The 25,657-nt window shown below is 57.3% G+C and overlaps 6 protein-coding genes across 6 annotated transcripts; 3 read left to right on the top strand and 3 right to left on the bottom strand.

The window, feature by feature from the left end:
• Nucleotides 1-524: 524 nt before the first annotated feature.
• CDEST_00684 (Putative cation efflux protein) lies at nucleotides 525-3,232 on the top strand. Its single transcript, XM_062916843.1, has 2 exons — nucleotides 525-2,212; nucleotides 2,317-3,232. The coding sequence occupies exons 1-2, from the start codon at nucleotides 1,246-1,248 to the stop codon at nucleotides 2,922-2,924; spliced, it is 1,575 nt and encodes a 524-aa protein (XP_062772894.1). The 5' UTR covers nucleotides 525-1,245; the 3' UTR covers nucleotides 2,925-3,232.
• A 399-nt stretch (nucleotides 3,233-3,631) lies between these two features.
• On the top strand, nucleotides 3,632-5,915 carry CDEST_00685 (Putative carbohydrate kinase, FGGY, D-xylulose kinase, ATPase, nucleotide binding protein). The gene is made up of 3 exons (XM_062916844.1): nucleotides 3,632-3,902; nucleotides 3,965-4,407; nucleotides 4,487-5,915. Exons 1-3 carry the CDS (start codon nucleotides 3,848-3,850, stop codon nucleotides 5,702-5,704), a joined length of 1,716 nt encoding a protein of 571 aa, XP_062772895.1. The 5' UTR covers nucleotides 3,632-3,847; the 3' UTR covers nucleotides 5,705-5,915.
• A 559-nt stretch (nucleotides 5,916-6,474) lies between these two features.
• On the bottom strand, nucleotides 6,475-8,792 carry CDEST_00686 (uncharacterized protein; the record flags this gene model as incomplete). Its single annotated transcript, XM_062916845.1, has 4 exons — nucleotides 6,475-8,008; nucleotides 8,115-8,466; nucleotides 8,534-8,719; nucleotides 8,789-8,792. 4 exons carry the CDS (start codon nucleotides 8,790-8,792, stop codon nucleotides 6,475-6,477), a joined length of 2,076 nt encoding a protein of 691 aa, XP_062772896.1.
• A 2,276-nt stretch (nucleotides 8,793-11,068) lies between these two features.
• On the top strand, nucleotides 11,069-16,321 carry CDEST_00687 (Putative sister chromatid cohesion protein Pds5). Its single transcript, XM_062916846.1, has 3 exons — nucleotides 11,069-11,712; nucleotides 11,768-15,247; nucleotides 15,300-16,321. The coding sequence occupies exons 1-3, from the start codon at nucleotides 11,368-11,370 to the stop codon at nucleotides 16,002-16,004; spliced, it is 4,530 nt and encodes a 1,509-aa protein (XP_062772897.1). The 5' UTR covers nucleotides 11,069-11,367; the 3' UTR covers nucleotides 16,005-16,321.
• A 433-nt stretch (nucleotides 16,322-16,754) lies between these two features.
• On the bottom strand, nucleotides 16,755-21,144 carry CDEST_00688 (Putative UDP-glucuronosyl/UDP-glucosyltransferase, Glycosyltransferase family 28). Its single transcript, XM_062916847.1, has one exon. The coding sequence runs from the start codon at nucleotides 20,854-20,856 to the stop codon at nucleotides 17,023-17,025; it is 3,834 nt and encodes a 1,277-aa protein (XP_062772898.1). The 5' UTR covers nucleotides 20,857-21,144; the 3' UTR covers nucleotides 16,755-17,022.
• Nucleotides 21,145-22,755: 1,611 nt separating this feature from the next.
• Nucleotides 22,756-24,991, bottom strand: CDEST_00689 (Putative YAP-binding/ALF4/Glomulin). The gene is made up of 2 exons (XM_062916848.1): nucleotides 24,021-24,991; nucleotides 22,756-23,949 (listed from the first exon to the last, which is right to left on the bottom strand). Exons 1-2 carry the CDS (start codon nucleotides 24,873-24,875, stop codon nucleotides 22,987-22,989), a joined length of 1,818 nt encoding a protein of 605 aa, XP_062772899.1. The 5' UTR covers nucleotides 24,876-24,991; the 3' UTR covers nucleotides 22,756-22,986.
• Between the last annotated feature and the right edge of the window lie 666 nt (nucleotides 24,992-25,657).

Genomic DNA, 25,657 nt, shown 5'->3' on the forward strand with positions numbered 1-25,657 from the left:
GTCTGCTAGTCATGGTCGCAGGTTTGGCCCGACCTTTCGGAAGCACAGATGGATGAACAACAGGACACGTGGAGAAATGTGTCCAGATGTTGAACGGTGGAAAAGTTAGAGGTCAGCCCCATCACCTGAACCGTATTAGAAGAGTCAGACTGCAGCGTTTCCGGATGGTCCAGGGAACGAGTAGGTATACCTAGGTACCTGACTGTATGAGTGGGCTGACGTATATCGTTGCTCACGTCAGGCATACTGTACTGTGTAATGCTGCGTTTCTGCGCAGCAACCCATTGGCACTGCAGGGCAAATAAGAAAGAAACTCGAGGCTTGTTCCGGAATAAGTTCAGCTGGCGGCACTCTATTCGGTTGACTCGAGTTGAGGCGGCAGGGTGGAGCTCAATTCGCGCTCTCGACTTTGGTCCCATGAGTCGGCAAAGAAAAGGAAAAAAACTAAAAAAACCCCCATTTCCAGGGATCTTCATGCTTGCTCTTGGCATAGAGGTTCCGTTTATCAACCCAGTCCAAACCAATTCAATTCGCCTTATGGGGGTGGCATAGCACAGCAACAAGCAACAGCACAAGTTGGCCGAAGTTACACTACAAGACACACACATGCAACAACAGTTTCTCCATGGCAGGGCCACCTATTAGCTCGGGTGCTCGGGATAAGATACGGAGCCGGGAGCACAGCAAGCCAACCGCAGCAGATCAGATCACAATACGTACGTACCTACCTACCTAGGTACCTACCTAGTGAGGGAGTGAGGTATCCGTAAGTAGTTGTTGACGATTGGGACGATTGCCGTCATGTTTTTGCAGGAGCGCGTACCTTTCTAATCACCCGCTGCCGTACCTGACTGAACCTTCCCTCCCTTCCATCCGCCCACGTCCACCCTTCCCGCCTTCCACACACACCCCTCATCAGCGCGTCTAGACTGAGACTATTTGCTCTTTCTCTCGCTCTCTCTTTCTCTATCTCTCTTTCCCTCTCACGCCTGTCTACCCTACCTACCCTTACCTACCTACCTACATCCCCTCACGGACGGCACGCGTCCCACCCCCCCCGGCCTACCTGCTCGCAATTAGCCAGCCCATTATTCGTCCCCCCCTCCACCCGCCCCCCCTTCCATCCACGCAACGCCTGTCCGGTCAATCTCCAATACCCTACCTCTCTATTCCTGCCGTACACGGATACCTAAGTACGGAGAGGACAGACAAAACCAAAGAGGTAAGAGCCGAGGACTCCTGGGCATGTCTCCCCCGTCCAAGCGTCCTACGGGAATGCTCCGCCGCCTTTCCGCTGTGAGCTGTGTGACGTCTGCACGATCAGCCGCAGCGGCAGCGGCAGCGGCACCTGGACAATCCGGTACGGGAACGCACACCCTCCTCCGTTGCCTCCATTTTGCATCCTCCCCCTTTAGGCCACCTCAACCACCACCACACCTGCGCCGCGTCTCCCTCCGTGTCCATCAGACATCCAGCCCGGCCGCGTCTCCCTGTGGCCCCTACTTAACCCCCCGTGCCGCCCGCCACTCCCTCCGCCTGCGCTCTACCACTTCTTCCTCACTCCCCCATCTCACACACACCTTGACGGCCGCGAAGAACACGTCCCCCTCAATACCAGCCGCCGTCATCATGTCCTCCACCACCACTGCCACAACGACGGCCAATTCGGTCCAGTCTCGCCGGAGTCATGGCGGCCACTCGCACCACCACCACCACCATGGCCACGACAACGTCTACCTGACCTCGGCCAACAAGAACGATGCCGGCGTGCGCATCACCCGCATCGGCCTCTACTCCAACCTGGGCATGGCCTTCGCCAAGGGCGCTGGCGGTTACGCTTTCGGCTCCCAGGCCATGATTGCCGATGCCTGGCACAGTCTGACCGATCTGGCCTCGGACATCCTGACGCTGGCCACAGTTTCCTGGAGCCTGAAGCCCCCGACCGAAGCCTTCCCCACTGGCTTCGGCAAGATCGAGAGTCTGGGTTCGCTGGGCGTCTCCAGCATGCTCCTCGGCGGCGGCCTGTTCATGTGCTGGAGCAGCTTGATCACCCTCCACGCCCACCTCTTCCTTGATCCCGCTGCGGCTGCAGAGGCCATTGCACACGCCCACCACGGTCACAGCCATGGCCACGGCCATGTTGGTCCCAGTTTGCATGCTGCCTGGTTGGCACTGGGTACCGTCGCAGTCAAAGAATGGCTGTACCAAGCTAGTAAGAGCCGTCCCCCCCCGCCCATCTCCTCTCTCCCCATCATCCTTTCAGGTCCGAGTAGACAGACGCAAAGGTCAACGCAAAGCTGACAAAGGAAACAACAGCCATGAAAGTCGCTCGCGAACGAAAATCCTCCGTCCTTGCCTCCAACGCCGTCCACCACCGTGTCGACAGCTGGACCGGTATTGTCACATTACTCGCCATCCTGGGCGCAAACTTTTTCAAGGATGCAACCTGGTTGGACCCCGTCGGCGGCCTCTTGATTTCCCTTCTCGTCATCAAGGCCGGAGCTGAAAACACCCTGTCGGCCGTTTATGAACTGGCCGACCGTGCTATTGACGACGAGGTCAAGGATGATGTCCGCAAGTACGCCCTGAGAAGCCTCTCGGATGTCACCGAGGGTCATGAAGTCGATGTACGCAATATTTCGGGCGTCAAGTCGGGCCAGAACTACCTGGTTGATATTGATCTGGCCGTGCCTGGGGCTTGGTCGGTCGAGGCCGTCCGCGACGTGGAAGACCAGGTCCGCACCTTGGTGGGCGCCAAGGTCCGGGGTGTTCGGAGGATCAAGTTGCGCTTCGTTCCGAAGGAGGCCGAGATGGCGCCCGCGTTTGACGAGTTCATTCCGGGAGAAGCCAACCGGGAGGCCAGCGAGGAGGCCGAAGACCACAGCCACACCAATGGCAACGGCAACGGCCACAAGCACAAATAAGTCCATTGTACATTCGGAGGAAGAGCTTGCCGTTCACGATGAGATACCCCTGGTTTCCTGACCATTTCTGGAAGCGCGGATACGCTTCTGTCCGTGTTTCCTTTTTCTTCGTCATTTCTTTTTTTTTCCCTTTTTTATCGAAAATCTATCTCTGAAGTCCATGGGGGAATTGCCATGTATAGAAAGCATCTGTGGGTAGCCTTCTCCCGGCATTCATTTGCATCAGGGCGGCGTTTTTGGAGGGTTTGCAAAAGATAGGCCAACGACAGGCCTGTCACCTCGAGAACTTTTCTTGTTCTCTCGTCTACAGAATCACATATCTGCTTTTGTCTCCATTGTTGATTTGGCCGTGCAAAGAATGTGGTCTTGTTGAACTGGTTGCTTATATATGCCCTGTCCAATCCCTGTCCAATCCCGCAACTCTTGACTTGGGAATCGCATGCAGGGCCGCACATCAAATCGTCTAGCTGCGCATAGAACGCGGGAAGAGCTATCCCCGACTCCCGAGTCCAGGGACAAGGCTGGCTTGCCCTCTGCCAAGCTGTCCAGATATAATTGGCGCGCATATCCATCACATCGGGCTCTGAAATCTACGATTGGCCCGCCCGTATTTAGCCTGAATCGCCACAAGGCTGATACTGACACCATGCATGCACCTGTCCGAACTTGCCCCTCCATGCAATGCCCACACACACACACACCCCCACGTCAAGGTGATGTAGAAGTAGTGGCAGCAGTAGCAGCGGGCAGCAGTCAACTTTTGGCCAAATAAACCGGTTGGTTGTCTTGTGTCATTTTTCTTTCCCTCCAACTACATGCCGATCTACCTTTTTGATTTCTTTTCTTGTTCCAGCACCATTAAAAGATAGACAGATACTACACTATAATACCCCCAAGCTTGCGTGCCCTGTCTCTCACTCAGCATGAGTTCTGATCCCTTGTATCTCGGGTTCGACCTGTCGACCCAACAGCTCAAAGGTCAGTCGACAACACCACCGCCCGCCTCGTCATCTACGCTCTCCAATCTGACGCATCCCCAGCCATTGTTGTGCAGTCCGACTTGACCGTCGTCTCCGAGGCCAAGGTCGACTTCGATGCCGATTTCGGCAAGCAGTATGGCCTGCACAAGGGCGTCTTGACCAACGAGGCCGAGGGCGAAGTCTACGCCCCCGTCGCCATGTTCCTCGAGGCCATCGACCTCGTCCTTGACCGCCTCAAGGCCAAGACGCCGCTGGACCGCATCAGGGGCATCAGCGGCTCGTGCCAGCAGCACGGCAGCACCTACTGGGCCAAGGATGCCGAGACGCTGCTGGGCGGACTGCGGGCGGACAAGCCGCTTGTCGACCAGCTCAAGCAGGCCTTCTCGCACCCCTACGCTCCCAACTGGCAGGACCACAGCACGCAGGCGCAGTGCGACGAGTTCGACGCCCACTTTGAGACGGCCCAGCGCCTGGCCGAGGTCACCGGCAGCGCCGCCCATCACGTATGTTCTCCATGCAACGCCCGAGTCTCCCAACAACCCATGTGCGCCGCTTGCTAAGACACGACGCCGACGACCACAGCGCTTCACCGGCACGCAGATCATGCGCCTCCGCCAGAAGCTCCCCGAGATGTACGCCGCCACCTCCCGCATCTCCCTCGTCTCGTCCTTCCTCGGCTCCGTGCTCCTCGGCTCCGTCGCCCCCATCGACATCAGCGACGTCTGCGGCATGAACCTCTGGGACATTCCCGCCGGCACCTGGAGTGAGCCCCTCCTCGAGCTCACCGCCGGCGACAAGTCCAAGGTGGCCGACCTACGAGCCAAGCTGGGCGAGCCGCGCCACGACGGCGGCGGCTCCATGGGCCCCATCTCCCGGTACTTTGTCGAGCGCTACGGCTTCAGTGAGGACTGCCAGATTGCACCCTTCACCGGCGACAACCCGGCTACGATCCTCGCGCTGCCATTGCGTCCCATGGATGCCATCGTCTCGCTCGGCACCTCGTCGACCTTCCTCATGGTCACCCCCGTCTACAAGCCCGATGCCGCCTACCACTTCTTCAACCACCCCTGCACCCCGGGGCAGTACATGTTCATGTTGTGCTACAAGAACGGCGGCCTCGCGCGCGAGCGCGTCCGCGACGCCCTCCCCAAGCCCGAGGCGGGCGGCGACCCGTGGGCCAACTTCAACAAGGCCGTCCTCGACACCCCGCCGCTCGACGTGCGCTCCGAGTCCGACAAGGCGAAGCTGGGCCTCTACTTTGACCTGCCTGAGATCGTGCCCAACATCAAGGCCGGCACGTGGCGGTACACGGCGAACCAGGACGGTAGCGACCTCGCCGAGGCGCCCAAGGCAGCGGCGGCGTGGGACGCGAAGACGGACGCGCGCGTCATTGTCGAGTCACAGGCCCTCTCGATGCGCCTGCGCAGCCAGAACCTCGTGCACAGCCCCCGCGACGGGTTGCCCGCGCAGCCGCGCCGGATCTACCTCGTGGGCGGCGGGTCGCTCAACCCGGCGATCGCGCGGGTCATGGGCGATGTGCTGGGCGGCGTCGACGGGGTGTACAAGCTCGACGTTGGCGGCAACGCGTGCGCGCTGGGCGGCGCGTACAAGGCCGTGTGGGCGCTCGAGCGGGCCGAGGGCGAGAGCTTCGACGAGCTTATCGGGAAGCGGTGGAAGGAGGAGGGGGCGATCCAGAAGGTCGACGACGGGTTCAAGGACGGCGTGTTCCAGAAGTATCAGCCCATCGTCGGGGCGTTTGAGGAGATGGAGAAGACGATCTTGAAGGTTGCCCACAACTGAGTGAGGGAACGCAAGGCTGGAAACTGAACGATGCCAGGTGGTGTCTATGGAAGCTGCTTGGTATTGGTGCATATCGAGGGGCGATAGACATGGATTAGTGAGGTCATTCCGATTTTTAGCCAGCCATGTCGCATCAAATTCATCACTAAAGCAAGCACCATCACATTTAGAATCATCACTAGAACCGTCAAGTATGAATAATGCGTGTCCTGGTATTTATTTGGCAACTGGTCCATGCAGTTAGGTTCCCTCTAAACCCACTTCCAAACCTCGGATCCTCAACCTTCAAAAAGGAAAACTACCCAGAAAGGGCCGGCCACTAGTCCTTCCCCAGATCCATATGCCGAAACCCAGAAGAAGAAGAAGAAGAAGAAGAAGCCTTTTTGTCTCTCCTGTCGTTGTTCCAAATGTTGAGAGAGGGGAGAATAGAGGAAGAGAGAGAGAGCCCTCTGCGGTTTCATCCCCGTGCCGAATGACCAAGTATCAGAACGCATGAAATGAAAGGGTTTTCTCGTGAAATCATTTCCCGTAAACCGTGTGAAGTTCTGCTTTTGAACATTCGACCAAAAGAGCGTGGCAAAGGGCATAGACAGAGTCCCTGGAAATCGAAATCGACTGGACCGAGCCGCCAGTCACCCTGTTGACCAAGGCAAGGATGGAAAGGGGGAAAAGTCTGGTCACCTCAAACAAACCGTGAAACCCATCGATCCTGAGCTATCTCATATGACGAAGGTGGGAAAAGCAGAGACAAGTCGAAGTAGTAGGGTCGACTAGAACAGAACCAGCAGGCCCAGGACGAAGATGACCAGGCAGGTGGTGCAGCTCTTGCAACCGCCGGTGGCGGCGTCGATGCCAAAGATGACGGGCTCGGCGCGCTTCTCCGCGTTGGAGGTAACAATCGCGGAACTGGTGGGCAACGGGTGCGAGACGCTGAGGTTACCAGACGGGTGAAAGTAGGTCGTGCTCGGGCGCATAGCGGTGCCGTTGGTGAGCGCGTAGGGGGGGAAGGTGGAACGCGGGTGCATCATGGGCGTGCCGGTGATGTGAATGGTAGTGTTCATCCGGGGCAGGCGGGCAGTGTCCGTCACAATGCTCGTCACGGTGGCGTTGTGGACGCGGGTCAAGGTGATGGTGGAGGTCAGGTTCTTGAGGACCGTAACCAGGGACGTCTCGACGTGGCCGCTGATGGTGACGGTCTTGGTGCGGACAACCTGCGTGATGATGACCTTGGTGCTCGTCATGGTAGAGTTGTGTCTAAAGACAGAGGAAGACGCGGTAGGCTTCTCGGGGGCAACCGTCACGGTGGCCATGCCTCCTCCCACGGTCACGGTCTTGGTGGCGCGGTCGGTGAGGACGACCGTGGTGAAGATGGACTTGGAAGACAGTGACGACTCGGGGGTGGTGCTGGGGAGGGCGGTGACGGTAACGAGGGACGTCTGGGTATCGGTCTCAACGCGGGTCTCGACGTCGACGGGGAACGTGGAAGAAGCGCTGACGGTCTGGAACACCTGGTTGGTGACGGTCGTGATGATGATGACAACGTCCGTGGCGGTCGAGGCCTGAGCAGACTCGGTGGAGGGGATAGAGGTAAGGACAGGGGTGCCGACATGGCCGAGGGCAGAAGACACGGCGGTGCTGAAGGCGATGGTGGTTCCATCAGCCACGGTGACGTAGACGGTCTGAGGAGCCACCTGGGTCACGATGCGGGTCGTCTTGGAGCTCGAGGAGACTTCCTTGGTCGAGTGCTTGGAGACAACGGAGGAAGAGCTGACCTTGGAGATCTTGGAGATGGGCGTCAGGCTGTCGACGGTGACCGTGTAGGTGACAATGACGGTGGCATCGGTGACCTTGGGGGTAGCGACTGTAGATGAGGTCGTCTTGGATGTCTTGACGACCTTGGAGCTGGAGTTGTCAGACTTGGTGACGGTGATGTAGACGGTGTGATCCTGAGCATCGTGCGAGCACTGGGCCTCGTGGGACGAAGTGGCCAGGGGCTGCTGGGTGATGGTCACAGTAGAATGAATGACGGTGGTCGGGGTGTGGGTGACGGTAGAAACGACCTCCTGAACAGTGGACGTGGCCATGCGGGTCCGAGTGAGAGTCTTGGTGAGGACGACCGAGGCGACATCAGCGGAAGAGGTCTCGACCTGGGAGGTGGCCTCGCTGGTAGAGGCGCTGGATAAGGCCTTGCCTGAAGACATAGTGGCCTTGGACTTAGAGACAATGCTCTCGGTAGCAGTAGCGGTCAGGAAAGCAGTCTCGGTCACCGAGGTGGTAAGGAACTGAGTGACGACAGTAACAGACCTGGGAGAGTGTGAGCAAACAGGAAACATGAGGATTTGGTTTTGTTTTTGTTTTTTTTGAGGAAAAAAAGAGGGGGGGGGGGGGGTTGGAAGAGAAGAAAACATACTCAGAGTGAGCGGATGAGCCAGACAGGGTCGCGTTGATAGGCTTGGCAGACGAGACGGTAGTTCCCTCAGCAGTCTTGTGAACGGTCTGGGTGCGAGTCATCTTGATGGTAGTGATGCCATCAGTGGCGGTCTGGTTCTTGGACTCGTTGGCAGTCTCAGTCTCAGTCGGCTCAGCATCATCGGCGCAGAGAATCGAAGTGCCGGTGAAAGAGATGTTGGAATGAGTGTGGTTGGCAGTGAAGTGAATGCCGGTGGGGTTAGCAGCGTTAAGCTGCATGACAGGGAAGCGCGCGATGATGTGGGCATCAGAGGCCTGGCCAGCACTGCCGGTGGCAGAGCCTCCAGAAGCGACTATTCCAGTGTCAGTCGGATGCCGAAGCAGGGGTATGAGAGACACTAGAGGTGGGCAAGGACTTACAGTGAGCAGCGATGGCGATACCGCCTCCGAGGATAGTGAAGAGGACGCCCGCAGCACAGAAGAGGATGAAGGCATCAGTCTTGCGATAGGTGCTCCAGTCCTTGTTGCGCTCGATAGCGCCCTCATGGACGCTCACGTCGTCATCCTCGCGATAGTAGCCGCGGTGGCTGCGGGGGAAGTTCTTGTCTGTGGTTTTCATCAGAACTTTCTCCCCTTCTTTAATGATATTCAGCGCCGAATGACCAGAAGACTTACTCATGATGATGTTGGAACTTGAGGCTTGTCGAACAAGGGGCAGGTTTAGGTCAGTCTGAGATTTTGTCAGCTCACTGGGTTTTTTCCCTCTCAATCGCGCAGGAGCAATTAAGCACAAAGGCGTAAAGGTAAAGGGTGAGGTTTGAAGACACAAAAAAGGGGGGCTTAAATGAAGGCACTGAATGAGATGACACTTACTGAGTTTGTTGAATGAAAGTCGATGTGGAAGTGAGTGTTGCTGTCTGCAAAGGAAATTCGCGGTCAGTTGGTGGTGGTGAGAGAGGAAGAAAAAGAGAGATTGAGTGTGATAGAAGGTATGAAAAGGGGGTTGAGTGAGAAGGGTGAGCGAGAGAGTGAGCTGCTCAGTGAGGGAAAGTGCTCAGTGAGAGAAGGTACGCGAGGAGGAGGGCAGGAAAAGGCGCGTCAACAAAGGCAGAGGTAAACAAGACTGCGCGTCTAGATTTCTAGAATCCGGCGCAGGAGGAAGGTGCAAGAGGGGAGGGGAATTGCCCACAACAGATTGTCTGTTTGAAATCGGTATGGATGTGTAGGGAAGGGTGCTCCTTGAGACTAAGAGGTTGGAACAGTCAAAATCTGCTTGATCTGGGGAGGAGTAGAGGATGGTATCAGGACCGGTGGATCAAGTAGAGACAATCCGACCTGGCGATCCCGCATATTGGATAAGTCTCACCCAACATTGCCGGGTGACAGTCGTCACTTACCTTGAAAGACAGGATGGCGAAAGAGTGTTGGTGATGGGACCGAGGCGGCAAAGCGTGCTGTTTTTTGTTTTGTTTTTGTCAACAACAATGACTTCAAATAATATAAGAGGAGGAGAAGAAAAAGAAGAGAAAGTCCTCATTGCAAAGGCTAGACATACCTTGGATCTACTGGTGGGCAAACGAAAGTTGCAGTGTGATTTGAAGCAGTGGTATTGATGGTGGGTGGAAAAAGAGAGGAGAAAGTTGGAGTGAGTTGGGTTGGAGGAGAAAAGAGAAAGGGGAGGCAGACGGCCAAGCAAGGACTGGCGTAGCAAAGCAACTGTTCTGTTACCCCTCCTGACAGGGTGTGAATACACATGAATTATTCATGCTATGGCCTATTGAATTTGATGCATGTTCAAGAGCGTATTCCCCGGTAGCCAGCCTAGCAACACAACAGACTCCCTACATAACAAGACTGATATGTTCCCTTCACATAGCAAGAGAGATACTGTGATTGAAAAGAAGCGGTTTTCTCCGTTCCTGAAGTACGTTGACATATCTCGAAGTTGGCAATGGTTTACTGCTGCGCTGGAGTTTGACATAATCTTCTTTCGTATCGATACCCTTAAAACTCGGGGCATCAACAAGAATAGAATTCTATTGCCTGGAGTCTCCCTCACTAGGAATACATGAACTTACGAGGTTAAGTCTTGGGGTTAGGGGTAAACCAGCACCCTTGACTTTTGATTGCACAGAACCTGACGAGATATGCTCTATGATTGTGTTTGTAAATACTTGCGTAGAAAAAGATAAAGACAGTACAGATGTATCCAGTCTCGGAGCAAATATAGGAAAGTGCTCTCACCGAAACATCCCACTGGATCTCCTGTCGTAAGGCATGGACGATTCCCACATTGGGAAGGACTTTGATAGCTGGAGACATGAGACCTTGAAAAAGAACAAGACGAAAATGACCCTATATCGACGACCTGCCCATATGTTCGGAATACTTCCCCAGCCGGATAGCTGGTGCCTGCTCATCTGATGTAACTTACACTTCGAGGCGACAGTTCGATTAGGAAATATATCCAGAAACTCTACTAAGATGATTGGAGGCTCTCCAGGCCGCCAAAACAAAAGTTTCATGATTTAATCAATGTAGTCGCCCACTCCAGGTCTCGCTCATCGATGTTTACATTTCAACGAATATGGTTCTGGGACGACGGCAGGACTTCTGCCAGAGACGGTGGTAGATTCAGGAAGCTGAAGACAGATCCAATTTAGCAAAAAGCAATTCCTATATTATATCAGAACAATAGCGCCAAAATCATGCAAAGAGCATCGAACTGAAGCGGAGACAGGTCGTTGAACATGGCACGGCGACCTCCGTGGCCAGCCACCCGAGGCAGCGCAGCCACAGCCCCACATGTGTTCGCGCCCGGACCACCCACACAGCCGCGACAAGGGGGGAAGGTGCAGCTGCAAGCTCCTGTTCCAGCAGGTACCTTGGTCCTTTCCTCTTGCTTAGCTCAGGTAAGCACGCGAAACCCGATGAACTGTAGGCGCAGGCGCGTAACACGACTCGACTTATTCCCATTCCCATCCATTTTCGTCGCAACATTGAGAGCGCCAGCTTCATCCCCCTTCACGTCGCCACCACCGCAATTGGACCCGCGACCCCGCGCGCCCGTTACCCTCGCTGCACGCCTCTACCAAGTGCTCGCGACGCGCTAATTTCTATCCATGACTCTGGCCACGCGCCTATCGCCGACTTCCTGACACGTCCCCGTCGATCCACGACACCCATCGATACAGCCCTTCCCCGCTTCACCAACACGTCAACCCCCGAGCGCCCGCAACGCACCTCTCCCCAAGATGGCGCCCCGCCGCGGTCGCGCTGAACCCCAGGAAGAAGTCGAGGAGGAACAAGGAGAGGAGCTTGTCAGCCTTCAATTCGACGAAGAATTGACCTGGAAGCCCGGGAAACCCATACCTACCACCGAACTTCTCAACCGCCTGCAGACTCTGTCCGAGGAGCTCGGCGGCCTCGATCAAGACACTGTCGATGTCGAGTCTCTGAACGATGTCGCCCACGCTCTGGGCCAACGCAACCTGCTGGCGCACAAAGACAAGGGCGTGAGGGCGTATGCTGCAGTATGCATAGCAGACATCCTGCGCCTGTGTGCGCCTGACGCGCCGTTTACCGCCGACCAGACCAAGGTAGGCGACGGATTCTACAGTACACACGTTGTCTCCCAGCTAATGAATCCATCAGATGTTCTTCAATCTCGTGGTCACGCACATCTTTCCTTCCCTGAACGACCAAGCTCATCCCTACCACAGCCAGCACAAGTACGTGCTAACGGCGCTCACCGACGTCAAGAGTATTCTTCTGATTAATGACGTCGATGGCGCCGATGACATGCTGCTCAAGCTGTTCTCGGTCTTTTTCGACGGTGTCTCCGGTGGCTCCAACTCGAGCCCCGAGGAGGGCGTCTCAAAAGAAGTCCGCAACACCATGACGGAAATGCTGATCGCCTTGGTCGATGAGGCGTCGGGAATGAACCCCAAGGTCATTGAGGTGATAATGGCCCAATTTCTGAGGGCAGCACCCCCAGGAGGGTTCCACAGCCGCACTGAGCGCGGCGAGCAAAATGGCAGCCAGTCGACGTTACTACCCAAGGACGAGCCGGCTGCATACATCATGGCCAAGGAGATCTGCAACGTATGCACGGAAAAGATGGTGCACTACGTAAGCCAGTACTTCAGCGATGTTATTCTCGATGCCTCCCGGTTCGCGGCAAAGACTGTTGGGAATCGTCATGACGAGGAGGAAGACGAGGATGCGCCCAGGGGCCCTACGGACGCAGAGCTGAAGGAGCTCAAGAAGGCCCACTACCTCATCAGGGAGCTGTGGCGAGCCGCGCCGTCGGTGCTGCAAAATGTCATTCCTCAGGTCGAGGCAGAGCTTTCGGCCGACAACGTGGATCTTCGACAGCTAGCCACCGAGACGCTTGGAGACATGATCTCTGGAATCGGCGCTGCTGGCCCGCCGCCTCCGCCCGTCTTGGACCCTGCCCAGTACCCCCCGCTGCGCTTGGCCGATGAGGCTCCCAGCCAGATATCCGATAACGTTCTCACAACGCCCTTGTCGCCTCAGTCGTTTGCGCAGACGCACTCGTCTGCGTACAATCACTTCCTGGGAAGAAGGAACGATAAAACGGCAACTATTCGCGCCGCCTGGACCACCGCTGTTGGATACATTTTGGCCACCTCGGCAGGTGGCATTGGCCTCAACCGCGAGGAACAGTCCGAGCTCGTGAAGCACCTCGGAGAGAAGCTCAACGACGGTGACGAAAAGGTCCGTCTGGCTGCTGTCAAGGTAATGGAGCTGTTCAGCTTCCGCGACTTTGTCACAAAGCTCGCCGCACCTGGTGGCGTTGACAAGGACGGCTCGGTGCTGAGCAGCCTTGCCGACCGTTGCCGTGACAAGCGCACCGCTGTTCGAGTCGATGCCATGACTCTGCTCGCGAAGCTGTGGGCTGTCGGGTCCGGAGAGTTGGCTGCTGGGCAGGAGAGCGTCGTCGCGGCCCTGGCCGGGATCCCATCACGCATCTTCAACGCGTTTTACGCCAATGACTCCGAGCTCAACATCCTGCTGGATCGCGTACTCTTTGAGTGCCTGGTGCCACTGTCCTACCCTCCCATCAAAGCGCCCAAGAACACCAGAGCCGCGGCCAGCCAGAGCTCTCAGACTGCGAGCGTGGCGGACCAAGACCGAATTCGGGCTGAGAGGATTTTGCTCCTCACCCAGTCACTGGACGCCGCGGCCAAGAGGGCTTTTTTCGCCATGCAGGGTCGCCAACCTCAGTTTGCGCAGGTACTTGAGGCTTTCATCAACCAATGCGAGAGCTACAACGGCGGTGTGATGGACGACAACCGGCCAAGGAAGACAGCCAATCTGGAAAGGACTGTGCAGTACATCACCCAGTTCTTCCCGGACCCGTTCAAGGTCAAGACGGACCTCCAGAAGTTTGCCAACCTGAACGACAGGCGCGCCTACCAGCTTGTCAGATTCTCAGTCAGCGCCGGGAGCGACTACAAGACAGTGCGCCAAGCCATCAAGGAGCTGGTGAAGCGCATTAATGCAAGCCAGGTCGCGACGAGCTTGGACACTCTCCTGCCGCTCCTCTACCGCTCGGCCTGTTTATTGTTCAACCGCAGCCATCTGGCGACGATCCTGGACTACTCTAGGAATGACAAGGATGGCCTGGGCTCCGTCTCCCACGAAATTCTGAATGAGATTTCTCAGCGCAACCCTGAGCTTTTCAAGACCCACGTGGGTGAACTGTGCAAGGGCCTGATCGAACAGGCCCCTACAGAGACTAACGAGAACGATTCGACGGTCGTCGACACTTTGAAGGCTTGCGCGTCGTATTCCAAGAAATACCCAGAGGAGATCCCCCAAGACCGTAAGTTTTCGCAGGCCCTCGTGAACTACGCTCTGTACGGCCGGCCTGTCAAGTCTGCCAAGTATGCCATCAAGATTCTGCTGGCAAAGGCCGACGACAAGGGTCTCGTCAACGCGACTAGCTTGCTGGAGAAGGTCATGGAAGACTGGAAATACGGGTCGTCGCACTTCCTGAACAGGCTGCAGTCTGTCGCACAGCTTGAGTTGCAGGCACCCAAGATCACGCTGGACTCGGATGATGACATCCTCGACATGACGGTACAGCAAATCCTTCTCAAGGTTCGAACCGACGCCACAGACAAGGACCCCGACTGGGTGGAGGATGCCGATGTGGACGAGGAGCTGCAGGCCAAGTGTCTGTCGATGCACATTCTCGTCAATCGACTGCGCAGCATGGAAGATGTCGAGGAAGCCAAGGAGAAGGCCGTCCCGGTCTTCAAGCTGCTCAAGACGCTGGTCGCCAAGAGGGGAGAGCTTTGCAAGACGAAGGACACTCCGAATCATCACAAGTCACGGCTTCGCCTTCTGGCCGCCCAGCTGCTGTTGAAGCTGTGTACCGTCAAGCACTTTGATGACTTCCTGACCCCCGCCGACTTCAACCGTCTTGCCTTCACCGCGCAGGACCCTCATCTCAGTGTTCGGCGGGGTTTCATCGAGAAGCTCCAGAAATATCTTGTCCAGGGAAAACTTCGAGCGCGGTTTTACACCATTGTGTTCCTGACGGCTTTCGAGCCAAGCGCCGACCTGAAGCAGCGTGTCGAGACTTGGATCCGCTCCCGAGTCCGCGCACTGCAGACGAGCGAACAGCATCCCATGGAGGCCATCATGGGTCGACTCATCTCTCTGCTGGCCCACCATCCCGACTTCACCAAGCCGGAGAATGTTGACGATGCCAGCAGCGACGAATTGTCGGCTTATGCGAGCGACCTGGCGGATCACGGCCGTTACATCCTGTACTACCTCACAAACGTGGCAACCGAGGACAACCTGGGACTCATCTACAAGTACGCCGAAAGGGTCAAGCAGACTCGCGATGCAATTGACCCGGAGGCGAGTGACAATCTGTACATCGTCAGCGACCTGGCACAGGCCGTCATCAGGAAATGGCAGGAAAGGAAGAATTGGAGCTTCCAGGCGTACCCGGGCAAGGTTGGCCTGCCGATTGGTCTCTACACTGCTCTGCCTTCGCACCAGGTCGCTCAAGAGATTGCCGAGAAGCAGTATCTGCCGGCGGAGATTGACGGGAAGCTGGATGGCCTTTTCAAGTCCATCGATCGAAAGAAGGTTGGTTGACATTCCCATTGCATGCTCAAGGTTGAGACTAACGGCGCCGCAGAAGAGAAAATCCGTGGATGATAGGGGCGATCACCAGCCAGCCAAAAAAGCAAGACAGGCGCCCAGGGTCAAGGAGCCCAAGGCACCCAAAGAGCCGAAAGTGAAGAAGCAGAAGGTCAAGAAACCCGCCAAGGTCAAGAAGAGGCGTCCCGAGTCCGATATTCCGCCAGAGAACCGGAGACGCAGCGGCAGAGCTACCAGGGTTTCTCAGTACACCGAACGCGACTCTTCGGATGACGACCGCGAAATGTGGGATGGTGTCAGCAAGTGGGAATACGTCGATGGCGAGCCCGAAGACGAGTCCGACGACGAGGACGGCTCCTCCGTCCTTTCAGAGGCTCCCGATGAGGAGAATGGCCAGAAGGGTTCGAAGAAGTCCGCTGCCAAAGCCAACGACAGCGGTGACGAATCTCCTCTATCCGACGTTGAAGACGAGGCGATAGCTGAACCGGACGCAGAGCCCGAGTCGGAGAAGGAAGAAGAAGAAGCAGGCGACGAGGAGGAGGACGCCGAGGAGGCCCCTCCACCACCCAAATCGAACGGACGCAAGGGCAGGTCGGCGGCGGCGGCGGCGGCCAAGACGAAGCTGCCGGCGCGACCCGCAGCCAGGGAGAAGCCAGCCCCGAGAGCTGCAACGAGGTCGTCGGCGCGGACCACGCGAGGAAGGGCCGCCAAGGAGTCAATGGACATTGACGAAAGCGAGTGATCAATCAGCGGGGTGGGTGGGTGGTGGTGGTGGTGGTGGTGGTGTACAAAAACAAAAAGTTGATTTTCACTTTGCGTTCACGAGCTTGCTTCAGGTTTAGCTAGGTAGGTACTTGTTTTTTGCGGATTCTTTGCCTTCCCCCCCCGTCGGCTTTATAGGGACGGATATCCTCACTTAGCTAGGTATGCAATCGTGGGGGCGGATGGGGGGGTGCTCTTGAGGGTGCTTGCGGCGACAACTGAAATGTATCGTTTCACCCCCACCTCTGTCTTCGCCTTCCCTTTTCTGCGAAACACCATATATATGTACATTTGCCCTCCCTTCGCACGTGGTTTTTATTTTATTTTAACTTGGTCAATATACCCCCCCCCCCCCCCCCCCAGATTTCCATCGTGCTCGCGTCGTCTTGGTCCGAAACCTGCATTTCACGGGTGAAGTGTTTGCGGTTTGTTCGGGGCGTTCATCGGCCTCTTTCTTGTGGATAGTTCGAGCACCAACCACGCTCCGAGCCTTTTATGGGTCACGACGCGACGAATCGACGGTTCGTCACTCGGTTTCACATCGTTCGCCCATAAGTCATTCCTGATGAGGGAGGAGGATTGGGGGGGTGGGAAGTAGTGACGGGTCTCAGAATCACGATGCCGTTGAACACTCCCCCCATCTTGTGACGTCGCTTGTTAAGAGAAGTAACCGGGCGGGGAGGACCGCAACCTTATTTTGCAAGCTTGTCTGATTCCTGACCAAGATTCTGGTGTGCTGCCACGAATTGTTGGTATTACTGGGATTACACTCTACTCCTAGAACAGGGTTGGGGGGGGGGTTATCAAAAGAAAAAAGAGAAACTGGAAGAAAAAAAAAGACAGGTGAAAAGAAACGGAGGGGGTATAAGTTGAAACTTCTAGAAAAGGTCCATGCAAACGCCAAAACATCTTTTCCCTGGGCGACCTCGCCTGCTCTTCCGCGGGAAGTGATTCAGGACCAACGGATCCGCCCGTGTGGACGACGGCCTCGCAACCTTCTAAACCTGAGCCGTCTCCGCGCGATCGACGCTGGGCCGGCTGGGTCCGCCGTCGGCCCGCGCGGGTCCTCCCGTCTCTGCGCCACCGTTCGCCTGCGGCTTTCCGCCGGACCTGGCCCTCTCTTCTGCTTCCTTGGCCCTGTCCCGCGCCTCGATCCTGTCCGCCGCCTCGACCCGGTCCGCCGCCTCGGCCTGATGCTCCCCTTCCTCGTTCTCGGCGATGTCGTCTCTCGCCTTCGGGCTCTCTGCAGACTTGCGCGCCGCCTCCGCCTCCGCGGATCGTCGGGTATCGGCGCTGTGCCTCGCGGCGCGACTCTTGAGCTTCTCATCCGTCTTGCGAAGCTCCTTCTCGGTGCCGACGACCGTGTCCATGCCGTCACCCTTTTTGATTGCCTGGAGCGCGCGCTCGGCAATTTCAACGCTCTCGAAGGCGGCGTTGTTGACCCGGTCCTTCTTGGATGGGAGCATGCCCCTGATGCCCTTCTTCTTCTCCTCCGCCTCGAGAGTCTCCATGAGCTCGCGGATCGTCAACCAACCCGCCACGACTTCCTTGTCCAGGTTTTTCTTGACGTCGGCCGCCTGCTGGCGCCGCTCGCGTTGCCCTTGGACAAGCCGTGCCCGGCGGACGACCCTGTCGGGCTGCTTCTTTCGCTCAACCTGCTTGGCGATGCCCTTGAGGGTGTAGCCGAAGGGGCTGATGATGGCGCTGAGGTCTTTGAGGACGAATCCTGTGATACCCATACCTGTCCCCTTGACGAAGCCCTTGACACCTTCCTTCTTGGCCCCCCTGACGGGGAGTCGCACGAGGCCGGTCGTGCCGTCGTAGATGCCGTATGCGAATTCTTTGCCGGCCGCTTTGAGGCCCGAGCTGATGCCTGTGACGCGAGGCGGCCGCCGGACGGTGTCGTCTCCATATAGGCGGGGGGCGTTGTGGAATCCCTGTGCGATTGCCATAGACAGGTTCACTGGCGCCTTCGCTATGGCCTGGGCCGACCGGCCGAATCCTTCGCCAACCTCGTTGGCGTATTCGTCAACGGCGTCTTCGACGTCGGTTCCTGTGTCGACCGAGGACATCGTGTCCCGACGATCCTGGCCGCCCGGTCTGCTGGAGGACGCGTTGCCATTTGTCTGGGGTTGCTCTTTTGAATCGTCCTTCTTCTTATGCTTCTCGTCCTCTTGCCCGTCTCCGTTGCCCTGTTCCATCCGATCGCCGTTTGTCTGCGGGTCGTCGTTGCTGATCTCGACATGTTGATGGAGGTCGCGGTTGGTTTGAGGGTTTCGGTTCTTGGCGCTTGTTCGCTTATCTCTCAGCGCCCTCAGCTTCCTCTTCTTCTCCTTCTTCTCCCGCCGCTTGTGGGAAGTCTTGGCCAGCCGGTATGGCACACTTCCGATTCCGCCAAAAACGTTGCCCATGGTTCCGGCAATCGAACCCGCTATTCCCGTCACCGGCTCTCCGGGACCTTCGAAATCGTTCCATTCAGTGTGTCGCAGTAGCCTCAGCTTCTTCCAGGACAATTCTCCTTGTTCAACGATGACGTCGGCGGCGAAGGCGCTTAGCTTGACGTTGGTCTTCCTGACCGTCCAGACTGCGGGGCGATCTCGCAGAATGGCGCACCGCATTGAGTTGATACCGGATAAGGAAAGGTGGCGATGGAACGACCTCACGGCGTTCTTCGCGCCGTCACCCTCCAGCTCAATGTCCTTGGCCACCTTGGCGGCCGCTTCTTTGGCTTCATCCGACAGGCAGTATCTTATGCCCTCGGCGAGCTTTTCGGCATCGAGCTGCTTGTAAGGCACAGCTTCAGGTCCCGCCTTGCATTTCGACAAGATGCTGCCCCAGAAGTGCTGGTCGCCGAAGAACGGCACAATCATGGTCGGCAAGCCGCACTTGAGAGCGATGGCAGTGGTTCCCGCTCCGCCGTGGATGACGCATGCTTTGACCCGGGGGAAAAGCCAATCGTGAGGGGTGTTCTCCAACATGAAGATGTTGTCGGGCACCTCCATCTCGTCTCCACCAAGGCCTCCCCATCCCTTGGACACCAGTGCGCGGACCCCGGCGAGCTTCACGGCCTCGAAAATCATTTCGGTGAAGCGGTCGGCGTCATCGACGACGATGGAGCCGAAGCCGATGTAGATGGGCGGTTCGCCGGCATCGAGGAACTTCTCCAGGTCGCTAGGGGGCTTAAAGGTCGAAGCTAGATCGAGGAATACGAAGCCGGAGATGTCAATCTCTTGACCCCAGTCCTGGGGCTTCGGTACGAGACCAGGACTCCAGAGGTAGGTGAAGGGGACGTGTAGACGGTACGTGGCTCCGGGGGCCCACAGCGTCGAAACCGCGTCTAGGCCGAGGGTCTTGACGCGGAAGTCGTTAACCAAGTCACCCAGTCCTTGCCAGACCATCATTTCGACCAGCGGGTAAGAGATGAAGTTTGTGTAGCCCGGGTCCACGTTGGATTTCTTGATGCTCGCCAACGGGTGGGGGAAGGCCTGCGTTGGCGTGTAGGGGAACGTGAACATGAGGTGCAGCGGGATGCCGAGGGCCTCGGCACAGTGGACGTGGGCGAAACTGGGCGGGTTGGCGATGATGGCGTCGGCGATGAAGGGGTCCTTCTCCCCCATCATTCTGAGGTTGTGCACGTCTTTCTCGTCGTCGGTCGCGTTGATGCAGGCTCTCCAGAACCCGTCGAACATTTCCGCCATGGCCGATCTACGTCGCCCGATATCCCCGGCTTTGACGGCGTCGAGCGTCGGAATCATGCCTGGGTTCTTGACCATGAAGGCCATGAGCTCGGAGGGGTCTCCTCCAACCGAGAAGAACTCGAGACCCGAGTCCTTTTCAACAAAGTCGCGAAACGCAGGATGGGTCGCAATGCGAACGCGATGACCATAATCTTCCTTGAGGATCTTGCCAATCTTGAGGAACGGCTGAGCGTCGCCGCGCGAGCCAATGACCATGATGACGATGTTGAGTCGCGGCGCCGGTTCACGGTCGGCCGTGGCTGTGGTGGCGGACGACAGGCGGGAGACGGAAGGACGCTCGTCGTCGTCGTCTTCGGCGCGTTCCTCGCCCTCGGGCACAGGCACGACCTTCTTAACGGCCTGGCCCAAAGCCTTGGCCAAATAGCCGGTGTTTGCCGTCTCCTTTACCGAGATGCGCAGACGGCCATCCTTCTTCACCTTTCCCTTGGTGTTGTAGTTCTCGTTTCCGACGTGGAAGCGGCGGTAGCGGTCGGCGATTTCTTTTTGGCGTTTTGCGTTGGCCCTATCTTGGGCGGCCTTTTTCTCGGCGGGGCTCCTTGTGTCTTGGGTATCATCGTCTGACGAGTCGCTCGAGCTCGAGCTCGAGCTGGAGGTCGAACCGCGCCTTTTGGCCTCCCATAGAGCCCTGTCCAGGTAGGATGTCCCCGCGCGCTTGGGAGTGCGGCGGGAGCCTGCGCTGCTGGGCCCGGCTTTTCGTAGTGGCGCATCCGTTCTTGATCTCTGATCGACGGTGGGGCGATGCTGGAGGTTTGTCGAAGCGGACGGCTCAGGGCCTTCGGGGGCTAGGTGGTTCGACGAAGAAGGAGACTTCCGCGGTTCTCTGTCTTCCGGCGACACTTCAGGTAACTTGGCGGGAGTTGCTGCGTGCGGCGATCGGACATTGGGCGAATCGATCTCGGGAGGTATGTAGGAAGGGAAGACGACGTTCTTGTCTCCGTCTCTTACGACAGCGACGGGCTGGCCCTCGCGGTTGATCTCGTCGACGTGAAGGCCCTCAGGCGGCGGAGTGGCAGACGCTTCGGATTCTGCCGTCGTGCCGAGGGCGAGGTTTGCCGCGGTGGGTGGGTGCGCCATGATGGCGCCGGTTTCCGCGTGTGATTAATTTGGAATTGAGTTTTTTGTCGAAGACGATAGATATCTGGATGGAGGGGGGTTGGCGGTAGGATGAAGAGCGTTCGAGCCTGTGCAGAATAAATGGGTTGAGTTAAAGGACGGTGCCTCGATGCGACAGCAATGGGCAAGTTTAGTTGAGCGGAAGGGCTTGGGGCGAATACTGGAAGGTGTGGACGTCGCGTCACCGGGGTCTTGGCTCGTTGTCATGCGAGTATTGACGTACGGTACAGTGGGGGGGGGGGGGGGGGGGGGGGAGAGAGAGAGACAGAGAGAGAAAAGAGACTTGAGAGCGTAAGAGGAGAGCCAAGAGGATCAAACATAAACACACTAAGTAGGAGGTGACGGAATCCCTAGGTAGTTTAAAAAGAGACAACGCCAATCTTCTCCTGGTATCCATCCGTACCGGGAATAACAACACACACTACCTACAATTGCACTACACTCTGCTCGGGTAAAGTGCACCACCCAAGTGCAGCCAGTACCTGAAGAAGAGGGTTTCACACGAAAAGCAAGCTTGTGAGGAAGGCTTGCGCACCGCACCCGCACCCGCTCCCAAAGCAAAAGCATCAAAGTCTGAGCTTGGAATTCCCAGCCCCTGCTTCGATGACATCACATCCGCGATGGCGCTAGGGGCGTAACGAATGCAAGGATTTGTCCCTGTCAGTGCTGCTGGCCAGCACCCCGGTCTGTGCGGCGGCTGACATTGGCTAGACCGGGCTGGCCCGTGCAAAGGGGCATGTTAGTAAGTAGGTACCTTAGGTGGGCAGGTAGGTGAGTAAGTTTGGTAGATACTTTGGGTATCCGTACCTAGCTACCTACCTAGCTACCGATGTTGAGTTGTATTTAGTAGTGCTCGAAAAATACCGGAGACTCTTCCCCGGTTGTCGAATTAAACCACCACCACCTTGGCGTCTCCCCCCCTCACCCATGTTGGGAATCCATGTTGGGATTTTCCTCGACGTTACCTCGTTGACAACGCACATCCTTTCATGTCCATCAATCAAATTCGACAGACCGCCGTAAGACAAAGTCAGGCACACGGCATGATGATGCACATGCACCCATCAACGGAAATCGCAAAATGCTGAGACCGCATCCCGCCCTGAACCCAAATTTGGCTCGAACCTCTCCCCCCTTGGACGACGCAACACTTTGCACCCAAAACCGAGATACCTGTACACGTAGCCAAGGCGGGCACCCTGTCGCCCCCCAAAACATGCACGACCCGACCTGAGACCTCCGGATTCGGACATGCATTCGTGCTTGTTTACTGCACACATACAGAGTACGGATACACAGAAGCTCGACATGTAAGTACGATGTAGTGTGGTAGGTAGTGTGCATCGCTGGGCGCCACACATGTGATCCACCCCTGTGCTTGGTAGTGTAGAATCGGGCTGTTGTGAGCCAATGGAGCGACCATCTGCGCCCCCCGTCCGCAAAGCACAGCCACGGGGGCACTCGCCACGCCTGCGCCCATCAATCAGAAGGTAAGGCAGGCAGATGTGAAGTACTGCGCGCCGTCATCAGTTTGGGTATGTGAGAGCCAAACGCGTCAGAATGCGTCAGAGTGCCGTTTGTTCTCTTTCCACTGCATGCTAGGTCTTGAGGAGGAAGCCCTGGGACTCTGGACGTGGCCGTGGGTGGATAGGGTCAAGGATGAGACGACACGTGCCGACGTACGAAGTACACTAGTTATCTATCTGTACACATACACTGCATTCCGCGCAGTCCGTGGCGGTTTCTCAGTCTGTCTGCGAGTGTGTGTGTGTGCGCAGTGGCTCAGGCACACGCACTTTCCCCCCACGTTTCCGTTCCCTCTGTAGAGACGACATCAACATCATTTTCTGCGAATTATAGCGTCCAGGCAATTGGCAAAGATAGGAGGGGCCTTTGTTTTTTGGTGGTTTATTTCTTAAATTCATGTGGCTGCGCGTTGCTCAGCAGCCCAAAGTAATTCGTAACTCATAAACTCCCTCCCGCACCATGAAAACCTACTCCCCCAAAATGCAAAGCCATATCACAAGAGTATTCCGGCTTGCCCGCGCCGGAGCGCCCATGACATGACATTGGTTGATGTACAAAGAAAGCTCACTGCAGAGGCAGGCTCTTTAGACGCATCGTCAAAATGTCGAGCTGCTGCGCGACCTCCGCGCCCTGTCCCTGGTCGTCCACCTCCTTCTTCTCGATGGCCGTCAGCAGCGCCTGCGCGGCATGCTGCAACGGCTCGACGTAGCGTTGCTCCACCGCCCCAGGCATGCTGGCCGGCACCAGGTGTTGGAAGCTGGTGCCCGCGAACAAGAAGTAGGCAAAGTTGGCCACCTGGAGATGGAAGGGGAAGTTCTGCACCCAGTATTCCCAGAGCGCCGGTGCGTCCTGCTCCTTGAGGAACGCCATGTTGGGGAACAGCGCGTACTGCAGGGCGTCGATCGCGTCTGCCGTCGCGAATCGGTTTGTGAGCTTGCGCTTCTGCGCGATGATCAGCTCCTCTCTCAACCACGTCACCGCCGATGCCTGCAGAGCGGAGAATATGCAGTTTTCGAGGAGGTCCTCGAGGATCTTCAGCCGGTCGTGGTCGTCGGGGTCGTCGTGCAAGACGAGGCCCGCGAGTGTCGTCGCGACGTTCCGGACCGAGAGCGATGGGTGGAAGACAGAAACCAGCGTCAGGAGATGGTGGTACGGCATGAAGTCACCGTCCGACGGCGAAATGCGCTTGTAGTTCTCCAAGTAGAGCCCCATGACGACGAGGGCCTCGGTGGTGCCTGGGTTGCCCACAATGCGCGACTGCGGGTCCTCGCCAAGGAAGTTCTGCAGGAGCTTGAGGTGATCGGGGAACATTGTCATCTGCACCTGCTCGTAGTCCGCGTCAAAGACCTCCGCCGAGAAGAGCCAGTATGCGACCAGGCACCAGACGCCTCCGGTGGAGAGCTTTATGGTATCGGGGCCGAGGACATCGGTGTCGATGGCCAGCGGGCTGTTGGGGATGGTTTCCTCGAAGATGTCTTTGACGGAGAGGGCATGCACTCTGTTCAGGCCGAGATCTCCTGCAAGAGCCTGAGTAATTCAATCCGTTAGCAGTTCGTCCGTCTCTCCGCAACACCGCAACATCGGACGAATGTACATACCACCAACTGACCAACCAGGGCATCCCTCGCCAGGAGGTCGGCGTCTTCTTTGAAGGCACGCAAAACGCTCTTCCGGATGACGACGCGCTCGGGGTTGTAGAACTCCAACAGGCGCGAGGCCCATTCCATGCCTGTGCAGTTGACGTAGGCCTCGATTATGCAGGTGATGAAGGACTGGAGCAGCCTCTGGGTCGTGTCGGGCTCGGTGGGCGCGAGCTGCTCCCTCTGCCCGGCCTCCGGGTCGGGCGCATGCTTCGTGGGATCGCTTTTCGTAAAGGGCGTGTCGAGCTTGTTGCTGGATTGGCGAGTGGGAAGCGGCGGGCGCTTCTCACCCGAGAGGGAACGGATGAGGGCGATGACGGCGGCCGTCATTTCCGGGTTCCGGGGATGGTAGGTGCGGTAGACGCTTTGGAGCGTCGTGTGGACGAAACGCGAGGGGCGCGCCACGTTCAGCCGCTTGTGCAAAATGCTCAACATGCCGACGAGGTGGACAAAAGTCGCCGTCGTTGCCGGGTCGTCTTCCTCATCGGTGGCCTCGTCGACCGTCTTCTCGAGGACCTCGAGGACCTTGAGAATCACCTCGCGCGGGTTGCCGAGCTGGGCAATAGTCTCGAGGCACTGTTCGCTGCCCTGGATAGGCACGAGCATCTCGACCAGGTCCCATCCGATATCCTGCGTGAGCTGGGCATCCTGCAGGATGTCATTAAGTTCGGGCAAGATTTCAGGGGAAAGGACCTCGCCGATGATGGTGAGGTAGGTGAAGGTGTCGGTGGCCGGCGGTTTGGACTCGCGCAGAGCCTGGAGGCCGTTGGGCTTCGAGGCCATGGCAAGAGGTGGGTTCGTCGCTTCAATCATGATGTCAACTCGGCTCCTCTCTGTGGGATTTGTTGAAGGATTCGGGGCGAAACGAGCGAGCACAGAGGGAGGGAGGAGGGCAAGAAGTTGAAGAAAAAGAAGGAAAAGAAAAGAGGCTGCGTCTTCCCGGGTTTCGTCATCGGCGCTGAGAACAGTGAGGTCGGGGGGGGGGACAAGGGTTCCAACTCCAAATTCTCTCCACCAAGCAATATAATTAGCACCTCACCAGTGACCAGAGTCATCCACATAGCGCAGCTCACAATGCTGCTCTACACCCGAGACGGACGATCACAACCAACCGCAGGTCCAGAAATGCCAGCAGTGGGCGCGGCGAGAACCCCGCACTAGCCCTGATTCAGTGAGGGTGAGAGCCTGCCTGGGTTGGAGGGACTCAGTGAGAGAGCGACAGGTACCTAGGTACCTACAGTAGTCTAGATAATGCACTGGAACTGGAACTGGAACTGCAACAACAACCCGGAGTCTCCACTGGGTGAGAAGCTTGCCCCGCCCCTTGAGTGCAGACGTGTCAGTGGAGAGGCGTAGTGAAACCCGGCGGCCATCGGGACCAGTCCAGGTCGGTTCCAGCCCGCAACACTGGCGGGGACCAGTCCAGGCTTGGCTGGCGGTGAGAGTGTGCGGCATCTGGCCCAGTGCCTGCATTCTGCGACAAGCAGATCTGAGGATTCTCAGGAGAGCGAGTGGCAGTGTTGTCTTGTGGACGATCGGCTCGTGTTTGAATTTATGCTTGACACTGGGAGCATCCGAACAGAGAACAGAGGGCG

The sequence above is a fragment of the Colletotrichum destructivum genome, chromosome 1, assembly GCF_034447905.1.
Source record: "Colletotrichum destructivum chromosome 1, complete sequence".
Lineage (NCBI taxonomy): Eukaryota > Fungi > Ascomycota > Sordariomycetes > Glomerellales > Glomerellaceae > Colletotrichum > Colletotrichum destructivum.

Coding starts and splice junctions, on each gene's coding strand:
- CDEST_00684 (XM_062916843.1), top strand. CDS start 1,246: ATGTCTCCCCCGTCCAAGCGTCCTACGGGAATGCTCCGCCGCCTTTCC. Junction 2,213..2,316: donor AGAATGGCTGTACCAAGCTA/GTAAGAGCCGTC, acceptor AGGAAACAACAG/CCATGAAAGTCGCTCGCGAA.
- CDEST_00685 (XM_062916844.1), top strand. CDS start 3,848: ATGAGTTCTGATCCCTTGTATCTCGGGTTCGACCTGTCGACCCAACAG. Junction 3,903..3,964: donor GTCGACCCAACAGCTCAAAG/GTCAGTCGACAA, acceptor ACGCATCCCCAG/CCATTGTTGTGCAGTCCGAC. Junction 4,408..4,486: donor CCGGCAGCGCCGCCCATCAC/GTATGTTCTCCA, acceptor CGACGACCACAG/CGCTTCACCGGCACGCAGAT.
- CDEST_00687 (XM_062916846.1), top strand. CDS start 11,368: ATGGCGCCCCGCCGCGGTCGCGCTGAACCCCAGGAAGAAGTCGAGGAG. Junction 11,713..11,767: donor TTACCGCCGACCAGACCAAG/GTAGGCGACGGA, acceptor TGAATCCATCAG/ATGTTCTTCAATCTCGTGGT. Junction 15,248..15,299: donor AGTCCATCGATCGAAAGAAG/GTTGGTTGACAT, acceptor ACGGCGCCGCAG/AAGAGAAAATCCGTGGATGA.
- CDEST_00688 (XM_062916847.1), bottom strand. CDS start 20,856: ATGGCGCACCCACCCACCGCGGCAAACCTCGCCCTCGGCACGACGGCA.
- CDEST_00689 (XM_062916848.1), bottom strand. CDS start 24,875: ATGATTGAAGCGACGAACCCACCTCTTGCCATGGCCTCGAAGCCCAAC. Junction 23,950..24,020: donor CCCTGGTTGGTCAGTTGGTG/GTATGTACATTC, acceptor TGAATTACTCAG/GCTCTTGCAGGAGATCTCGG.